The sequence below is a fragment of the Aspergillus pseudotamarii genome, assembly GCF_009193445.1.
Source record: "Aspergillus pseudotamarii strain CBS 117625 unplaced genomic scaffold BDV38scaffold_50, whole genome shotgun sequence".
Classification (NCBI taxonomy): domain Eukaryota; kingdom Fungi; phylum Ascomycota; class Eurotiomycetes; order Eurotiales; family Aspergillaceae; genus Aspergillus; species Aspergillus pseudotamarii.
This window is the reverse complement of record NW_022475064.1, coordinates 263,355-272,934: the sequence shown is the minus strand read 5'-3', so window position 1 is coordinate 272,934 and position 9,580 is coordinate 263,355. Positions and strand designations below refer to the sequence as shown.

Sequence of the window (9,580 nt, the reverse complement as noted above, 5' to 3'; positions counted from 1 at the left end):
AAAAGCAAAAAAGGAAGGGAAAAAATGGGGAAGGAAAGGGAAAAGGAAAAAGAAAATCTGAACAACAAATTTTTTTCTTTTTCTTTTTTCTCTTTTCTTTTTTAATTTATTTTTAATATTTATTTTTCGAAAAGAGAGATCTGATCCACTTAACCCAGATCCAATTGTTGAGCTTGCCTCCCTCCTTACCTTGCATAACCTTGGTTCAGCTGTCTCCATCGTCATCGTGTGCGGCAATGTCAAGCTACTCTTATTTCAGCTCTTGGTAAGTATAATTGTTATTATATTACTTATTCGCCCATGTCTCCTCTATTTCTTTTCAAATTCTTTCAAGGATTCCTATCAACATAAGGTTATCTTTTCCGCTCGTCATCTACATCCATCCTTCGTTCTTCTCTTTAATACCTTGAAATTCCCCTCCTTTACATTCTTCCATCACTCTGCCCGCAGTTTCCTTCATTCCTCGGAAACTATATCGCCCATTCCGTAACCACCCACACTATCGCATCTCTGATCTGAACGTCGTTATTCGCCGAATCCTTCCCCATAGCCTAATACCCCAATAGTCGGGGTTATATATATCTCTCTCATCGGAGCCGCAGGCCGGCTATACTGTTGTGCTATCATTCCTATCTCCGAGCCTAGCCCTCTCTCGTGATTGTGAAGTAAAGTGAGGCTTTTGTCTATCTGTCCGCATATCGTGCCCTTACTACAGTTCCTTTCTATGTCCCAGCCCCGTGATTTGGGCAAGGGTTCTGAGAAAATGGCCATCTCGTATGCGAGTGGGCTTCCGGCCGATCATACTCAGGTCCTTCCCTCCTTCAGAGAGGTGAGTTCACGTCCCAATCCGACGCATATCTTACTAACGGGTTCTTACTAGCTACTTCCCCCTCACCTTCACGATGAAATTGATTCGACTCCCTGTTTTAGTGCTCGGCAACATTCGCGCGAGCGTCCCGCATCAGCAAACCGTGATATGACTTCCAACCCCAGACCTTTATCTGGAGACTTCGGCCATTTTCAGCCCCAGCTGGCGCGGAACACACCACAATACCCTTCCCGTGGTCCCAGTCCTATTCTGCCGCCTATCAGAGATCTTCAGCAGAGCTTGAATCCGTCTACTGCCCACTTCCCTGATGCCAGAGGGCTTTCGAGACCAGATCTCTTTGGGACTACCACACAGGAGCTTCACGGGAGACCTTCTGGCACGCCCGGCTTCTCTTCAGCCAATCGTCCTCGGCCAATGGGTGAGAGAGGTGGCGCAGATCCGTACAATGGACCGGCTGTCATGCATAACCAGATGGCTTATCCTTACCCAATGGCTTACCATAGCGATTCCGAGCAGACATCCCCGCAGGGATTATCGCATGCTCAACCCTCGAATTTTGGCATCCTGGGCGACCCGATTGACTCCAAGAACAAACGTAGACGGGGGAACCTTCCCAAACCGGTCACTGATATCTTACGGGCCTGGTTTCATGAGCATTTAGACCACCCTTACCCTAGTGAGGAGGATAAGCAAATGTTTATGACCCGCACCGGGCTCACTATTAGCCAGGTAATTACATCTGGTACCTACGACTGATAACTGTTGGTACTAACAGAATCCTCTAGATCAGCAATTGGTTTATCAACGCGAGAAGGCGACAGCTACCTGCTCTTCGGAACCAGATGCGAACTGGTGGAAGTGATCTCGATTCCCAACGCCAATCCCCCTTTAGCGATGTGGACCATGCCTCCTCTGAATCTATGCCATCCCCCAGCCAGCTAGCCTCGGCGATGTGAGCAATCATGACTGCCTACAACTGTTTTGCCTCTATCGACATTGCCCTCGTTGAGCCTTATTCTACCTGGAAAACCTTGGCTAGTTAATAAGAGGGTCGACTGCTGCCTTCCCTCGTTGGAGCGCGATCACAAGGCATATGCAGCATATCATGATTCATGGGACAGAGGTTGTCAAAGCCAAATAAACGTACGAGATCAGGTTGACGAATCTCCTTTTTCCGACTTTAATATTTTTATCGCCATCTCCATGACCCGAGTGACTTCGACGAGATCACCTTGATACCCTCTACCGTTTCACTAATCAGTTCCTACATTTTGCATGGAAGCAGTCCACAGTGGTATGAGCGTGCGCCTTGACGCTTGGAAATGATTCAAACCACTCAAGCCACAGGACTTCTCTTTCCTAACTTTGGAGTTCTTACTATTACTTATATATGATTGATTGCATTCAAGGTGTTTGGATCGTTATCTTTTGAGTTTTTTACGCTCTCTATATCGCACTTGGTTTTCTTTTACTTTTCCTTTATCTTTTTTTTTTTTTTTTTTTTTTTTTTTTTTTTTTTTTTTTTTTTTTTTTTTTTTTAATGTGACGAGATTCTGCCAATGAGGGCCGAACATCAATGACATTCCATGTACAGTATCGCGTATGGTTGATGGCAACATACTTAGGGCTAGACTGTTTTTCTGTTTCTATTTTTCTTATATCAAGGCTTGTGGATTTGGCATCTTGTTGATAGACAAAACGGGGGACATTGGTCACTCAATATCTAATTGATACATTGGAAAGAAAATCCTTCACAACCTTTGCCCCTTTTTCCTTTTCCCCCTTCTTTTTTTTTGGGGGGGGGGGCCGCTTGGCTCTCTCATAAGCACTACCATGGTTTGCTTATCCTAAACCTTGTTACTTTACATTTGACCGAGGTTTGGTTACCAGGGAACATCCGACGTCGATTACCGGTCTAGTACCAACTCCGGTTCTAACAGTGCAGATCCTGTCAGGTTTGGACGGAATGGCACCAAGAAACTGGATATCCAGGGCGACAAAGTTATTCTCAAATAAGTCTCGATGGCGCGAGGAATGACCATGGGAAGGTCCGTTGCAACCAGATCAACCCGTGGGCCTGGAAACGAGGCCGGGACACACCGAGCGGTGACGGAAACCGCGCTGTCACCACGTCATGAGGAGCCCTAAATTTTGGTTCCGGCTGGGCGGGACAACTCGATTGGGAGCGCTTAATTGCCGGCCTCGTGGTCCGTCCAAGATCCTTTCCCTCACACTGGAGCTGCATGTGAGAGTCGGTCAACGAGTAGTGGTAAGTAGTATGTGGCTCCAACCGAGCTCAGTGTGTGGCTTAGCCCGGTCGTAGAGGGGGTGGCGCTGTTCATTCTTCATTCACTGGGGACAGATACGAGGCACGTCGATCACGATGCCAACTTGCCACCTCAACCTGTGTGTAATTTAAATTGAACGTACGGAGTATGCAGGTCTACCTCCGTTGGGCTTTACCGGTTCTGGTTCCTCTTTACTCTTCTCGTGTTACAGTGTCAGTGCGGGATGGAGACGAGACAGATGAGGAAGGACAGCAATGCTACAGTCCCGACCTATTAGGATTCCTGAGAAGTGACATTGGATCGATCGCTCATGCATGAAGCATGGGGTTGAAGTGGACGGGAAAGCCAGTCGGGATCTATCCGATCTATCACATGGCGGTGAATCGCGCTGTGGCTGAGCAGCTGTGGCGCCTAGATCCCGGACTTACTTCGGAAGAAGACCCCGATTCATTCACTAATTTTGATTTTATGTCAAGGCAAGAGATCGAAAGAATGCGACCTAGCGATGATAACGATTTCAAGTGGGTTTAACCTAGGGGTGGGAGATATCTCCTCTGTAAAGAAAACCGTAAAGGTCTCGGAATGATACTAATGGGGAGGAAACCTTACACCACGAACAGGTCCAACGGTCATGGAAGTGGAGAAAGGGATTACCTGGTAATCGCGATTGCTAGCTTGAGTATGATTTACGGGGCAAAAAAAAAAGAAAGAAAGAAAGAAAGAAAAGAGTGATATACTAACAAGGTAAGTCTAGTAGCACTGGTCTCAATTCACCGACATTGACAGAAACCGGTATACCTACATACATATACAGGGCAGCAGGGAAACCAAAAAAGAAACGAAGAAATAGGGCGTCCTTGTTGACAGAGAAAATCCCCTTCTGGCTTGATCAAAAACCAAGAACCCATCCATCTGTACCCCACCACCGAGACGCCCGCAGCAGATCTCCCTGTCTTGACTTGAAAGAAGGATCGCCAAGCCGTGAGAATCAAGCGATTAGCGTTTCCCGACAAGTACTACTTGGGGGCGCGACCCTGTTACGGTAGGAAGGGGTGTGTGTGGATAAGAAAGAAATCGCCGAGCAATCCCGTCCTATCCCTGCGTTCACGCCTATCATGAATCATTAGGTGGCAGCACTACCGAAAACAGCAGTGTCAGCCTGCAGCGCAGGGAACCATCGGTGGACATTAGTTGGTACATCGATGGTAAGGAATGGAACTTTTTTTCTGCAAGGCAGGAGTCGGTAAGGATCATGCAGGCCATGAGATCCACACTTCACTAACCATCAGTTCATTACTCGATTGGTATTTTGGTATTATACAGCGACTAGGGTAATAAATTATAAATGCCTGATATTTTAAATAAAGAGAGAGGAGCCACGCACCAGCCACTCGAGGTGGTTAGTGGGATCCACTCAGGTTATTTATTTAAATCTATTTGATCTTTGTTTGATTATCTTGTCAATTTCAAATTTAATTCTTGTATTTTTTATTATTATTATTTTGATTTTCATCGACCATACAGCTAATTATTCCTCCACCCTTGAGTGCAAGTCTATACTCTCACGTCGATCAACCCCAGAAACCAACCCGTCAACATACTATCTATAGGATCGTCGCACCCCATCAAAGCTTCTCAGATCCAATAGCACCAATATTTGTGGATAAAAAAAAATAGTCTCATACTTACCGCTTCGAGAGATCTGCACATACCTCACATCTTCGGCGGGCGCTCAGACAATATCTGAAATCAAATTCCTAGCCAATCGCATCGCGTGGAAGTTAGATCCAGCATTGCAATCCTCGAAAAGGCCACCTTTCGATACCCAACGCCATGGTAAATAATCCGCTGACGTTAACTCTCAGATAGTAGATACCCAGGTAACCACCCAAGGAGGATCATACCTATATCTTCAGCGATGAACTAGTATTGACGCCCTTGAATACTTGATAGTCAGAGTCCCCGCAGTCTCAGGCTTTCAATGACTCAAGCTAACAAGAATTCCAAATAACTCTTTTTTATATATATATATATATATATATATATAAAAGAAAAAATGAGAAAACGAAAAAAATGAAAAAAGACAGAAAACAAAGGGGGAATAAAACCTACTCACCAAAAAATGCATAAAAAAAAAGGTGCAAACTGTCACCCCCCACAAAACAAGTAAACAACCAAACCTCCCACCACCGATTTCTCCCACCTATGATCTCCGTTTCAAATATGATCCAACACACTAACTACCCCCGAACAAGCCACCAACATTAGTGACCACCTGCAAACTGCACAAGAACGCCGTTCAGGTTTCTACCCGATGCCTCCCGCATCCCGGTATTCGGGATTTGGCCAGGGATATATCATATGCAGGACGTGTGTCCTTGTACATGCAGATGTCTAAGCGACTGTGCGGTCGCAGCGAATAGTCCTGTTTACTGTTTCTATTTCTTTTCCTTCAACTTATCCTTTCTAGTTACTTGTACATACATACTACACATACATACATAAATAAATTACTAGTTCCATTATCCATACGATGTATATACTATGTTACCTGATTTTGCTTTAGTTTGGGTATTGTATTGTCTGTCTGTATGTCTGTATGTACGTGTATGTATTATGTATATTGTGTATAGCTGATTTTTGGGTTCTTTTTTTTTTGGCATGATGGTGTACTGAGTTGTAGGTGTAGTTGGCTAGTAGCTACTTTAGCTTAAAAGACTTGGATAGGCGTCCTGTGGATGTGGTTTGGGTATTAAGTCATGACCCAACTTAAGTGGGTTCATTGTTGCGCTGTTTTGATTGCTTTTCTTCTCCCCTTTTTTGTTGTCTTCTTATGCTTCGTTGGTAATGTGCTGGTGGTGGATTGGGGGTTGGATATAGGGTCTGTGCGGTGCGGGGTTTCTCTTTTCTCTCTATCACTCTTCCCCTTCTTCTTCTTCTTCTTCCTTCTCCTCCTTTTCTTCATTATTGTTCTGCTTAGACTTGCTTTGAGGGTGGAGAGTGGGGAAATATGGGCTTAGATATGTATAATGTGGGTTGAGATTGGAGTGGGGGTTCGGGTTTGGGTATATCTTGGTCCGTTGGGTAGGAAGATAGTATTGTATCTAGTGTGGGTGATTTGTGGTGTTGTGGGGATAGTGGATGAGGGGCTGGTAACTGGATGTAGGGGGGATTAATGTGTAGTGTGTAGAGTTTGATATTGGTTGCCCTTAGGAGCTATTCCATGGATATGGTGTTTTGCAAACTACGTAAAATGAGCTTTGAAGAAGTTCGTAATGGTTATTATGAGGTGATATATGGCTGATGATTGGATTTATCTAGCGAAGGATAATATATAGTTCCATTGCTATGTGGTTGAAAGTAGGGCTATAGTCGGTGGTTGTATAATTTCAACTCTTGTGTAATAATTTAGATTTATATGTCTGATCGTGATGTGGTATTTGAGCTACTAGGTAAATGTCTCTGGATGATGCCTGCAACCGCGGAGAGTATGCTATCTCTGCGAAGACGGACTAAATTGTGACTAGTGTATCATGCTATCTGATTATCGTTCGGCCTATCTATATTGATTGTATATGCTACTCTAGTTCAACCAAGGGCAGGTAGTGGCCTGGCTGAAGTACCGGCACTGGTTGTAGTGATTGTATGTGATATTAAGGATTACATACATGCATTTGGCCTGAGTAGGTCTATCATGACAGAAGAGACTACTTGTATGGAGACATATTTCCAGCTACTGTCTTTCCGTTGTGCTTTTGGCTCTCCGTTGACGTGATTAGCCTTAACGTTCGAATATGAATCGAAAGCTCTACAGGGACGGCTTCCACGATACCAATAGTTGAATAGCCCTAGTCATTCATATCCAGATATGTGAAACAATGTCACCCCAAATCCCAACTATACAGTCAACGAAACCCAAGAGCAGGCTTCGTGTAGACTCAACCACCTAGCTTAAGATCAATCTCACGAAGATCATGGTAAACCTTCTGCCACAGCTGATATCGCACGTCGTCGAAAGTCGGCTCCCGTTCTCATCATCCCAATGAAAGGTAGTACCGTACTTGAGAAGGTTTTTGAGCACCGAAGCGCGATATTCAGAGTCCCGGTGTCCATGTCCATGCGTATCCAGATGTAGACGCTCCTCACTGCTTTCCACCTTTCCACTTGCATCCCTACGATCCCAACTCACAATCTCCGGGGCATGTCCATGATTTTGACCTTGCATGTCATTCTCTCTCCCCTCCTCATCATCACCATCACCAGTGACATGTCCTTCATGATTAATAACCGTATCCACCTCACTACCATCCTCACCGTCAGCATCAGCATCAACATGACCTCTCTCACCATTACGCTCATGTTCACTCCTCTCCCACTCAGAATCAGACTCACTCAGCCCCTCCTCCTCACTATATTCATCCCCCACACAACCCCGAAACCCACCCCCACAATCACTCCCATCCCCAGTCTCATGTTCCTCATCCACAACAGGATTGACCTTCTTGATCTTAAGCCGGTCATCGCCCCCCCAGCTGGATAATCAAGAGACACTCCTCCAGGAATGCGGCCATCTCGGCCCACCACTTCCGGTCTGGGATACCAACGGGCATCAGGGCCCAGACGGTATATAGCGAGGCGTAGTAGATGTAATGCATATTGTGTGGGGAGGTTTGTTTTTTTTTCTTTTTCGGAAGTTGGATTCGGGATAAGATCGATGATGATGATGATGATGATGATGATGATGATGCTGAACGGGTTGAGTTATACGCGATGGTTGTTGTGTATGAATGACTTTGTAGTAGATAGATAGATAGATAGATAGATAGATCGGTTCTTTTGTTGGGTTGGTGGTCCGTGGATAAAGGCTTTGTTTGTTCTTTGTCTTTGTTCGGTTGTCTTCCTTGGGAATGACTCCGAATGAGTCAGATAGTTCAATGTAGATATATTGAACAAATCATGAGTATGTAAAGATGATATCAAGATAGCAATATAGATTAGTTCCTGTCCCCTTCAACTTTGGAAACGCGCCTCTCAGATATGGTAGTTCAACTCCAGACATCGATGCATTTCCATATTTACATCGTGATTATACTACCATGCTAAATTGAATTGTGGTGCTTGTTTATGATCTTTCCTTGTGAGTCTCGGCGTGGCTGTCGTGAAGGATTTAGTTTTATTGTCGCGGTAATAGAGGCCTTTGTGGTTTGTTGGGTAGAATGGCATTGTTGGCTTTGTGAGCGGATTCACGGTTGGTATTATTTTTCTCTTTCTTCTTTTTAACTGTTGTTACTCTGTATCTTGGGAGAAGGGGGATGGATGAGATTGGATTTGGGTGTATGGAGTTTATCAAACTAGAATGATATTCTGGCTGAGATTGTCGGTTATGGGTCTGGGATAAGAAGTACTAATATATGCCTGGACTGTTGTAGGTTATTAGTAGATACCGGGTAGTATAGTATGCCCATGAAATATCTAGATACATAGTATAAATCTAGATATACTCGATTATGATTAGAAACTGTACACATTACAGACTCAACCCAAGTACTATCAAACAAAGACTATGACCCAACGAAAGCAATCGCAGCAACACCACTGATATAATATACTGTACAACTCCAACCACAGAATACGGCTCAAGTCCATGAAAAGCACATTCGGCATGTACAATGTCCTACCTCCCAAGTCTAGTCCTACATAGTCCATTGCCGAAACAAAGAAAAGACAAAAACTAGTCCCTCTCTTCCGTTAAGTACGGGTATGGGGCCAAATGAGTGGAGATGGTATCCGGCGCTCAGCATTACTATCACTCCTTTCGAGTAACTATCTAGGGAACAGACTGAGCGAAGAGAATTTGATAGAAAAAGGAATAGCCACGACAGGACTCGACTGCATTCTCCCGGTATGAAACCAGACCGTGTAAACAGTTCCGCCCCGCAGCGATTATTACTTATAGTTTTAAGTATGAACAGCCCTGAGTGAAGTACTGGTTACCTTTTGAATGGGCCGCTTATGGGCTACTTCTATCCTAGGATTTTGACCGATAGGACTTCTTATTATAGGTGTTATTTGTTAAATGAGGGTGGGGGTAAAAGGTAGAAGCAGGATAATGGGAGGTGAATTGTTTGATTGTGGGTAAATGTGTAGGTCTATGCCGTTGGACTTGGTGGCGATTATAAAAGTATACTCATTCGGACTTCTAGAGATCTGTTCTGGGTTGCTTGATGTTTTAGTTGGATGTGATGTTTTAGGCACTGTCTTCAATGAGGTATTTGTTATGCTGGTTAGGTCAAGAGCTCTGGTTGGTGATTAGGGTTGATATGGATCCGGGCTACCTATATAAGGGACCTACGTAGAGAGGTAGATTAGTAGCGTTGGCTCTGCAATAGGTCCACTAATGAAGGCTTCTTGGTGATTGTAATAGGATAAGTTCAGGGCTTACGGTAGTAGAGGTCTTTGTGCA

The 9,580-nt window shown here is 44.5% G+C and overlaps 3 protein-coding genes across 3 annotated transcripts; 2 read left to right on the top strand and 1 right to left on the bottom strand.

The window, feature by feature from the left end:
* Positions 1-143: 143 nt before the first annotated feature.
* BDV38DRAFT_254301 (homeobox domain-containing protein) lies at positions 144-2,304 on the top strand. Its single transcript, XM_032055316.1, has 3 exons — positions 144-829; positions 881-1,558; positions 1,615-2,304. The coding sequence occupies exons 1-3, from the start codon at positions 725-727 to the stop codon at positions 1,783-1,785; spliced, it is 954 nt and encodes a 317-aa protein (XP_031910872.1). The 5' UTR covers positions 144-724; the 3' UTR covers positions 1,786-2,304.
* Positions 2,305-6,528: 4,224 nt separating this feature from the next.
* On the bottom strand, positions 6,529-7,514 carry BDV38DRAFT_254299 (uncharacterized protein). Its single transcript, XM_032055315.1, has one exon. It carries the CDS (start codon positions 7,340-7,342, stop codon positions 7,064-7,066), a length of 279 nt encoding a protein of 92 aa, XP_031910871.1. The 5' UTR covers positions 7,343-7,514; the 3' UTR covers positions 6,529-7,063.
* A 402-nt stretch (positions 7,515-7,916) lies between these two features.
* Positions 7,917-8,579, top strand: BDV38DRAFT_254298 (uncharacterized protein). Its single transcript, XM_032055314.1, has one exon. It carries the CDS (start codon positions 8,242-8,244, stop codon positions 8,395-8,397), a length of 156 nt encoding a protein of 51 aa, XP_031910870.1. The 5' UTR covers positions 7,917-8,241; the 3' UTR covers positions 8,398-8,579.
* Positions 8,580-9,580: the final 1,001 nt, after the last annotated feature.

Bases quoted from the DNA above. Each gene is read 5' to 3' on its own strand.
- BDV38DRAFT_254301 (XM_032055316.1), top strand. From the start codon at position 725: ATGTCCCAGCCCCGTGATTTGGGCAAGGGTTCTGAGAAAATGGCCATC. The intron at 830-880 runs GTGAGTTCACGT...GGTTCTTACTAG, and splicing joins TCCTTCCCTCCTTCAGAGAG to CTACTTCCCCCTCACCTTCA. The intron at 1,559-1,614 runs GTAATTACATCT...AGAATCCTCTAG, and splicing joins CCGGGCTCACTATTAGCCAG to ATCAGCAATTGGTTTATCAA.
- BDV38DRAFT_254299 (XM_032055315.1), bottom strand. From the start codon at position 7,342: ATGCAAGGTCAAAATCATGGACATGCCCCGGAGATTGTGAGTTGGGAT.
- BDV38DRAFT_254298 (XM_032055314.1), top strand. From the start codon at position 8,242: ATGATCTTTCCTTGTGAGTCTCGGCGTGGCTGTCGTGAAGGATTTAGT.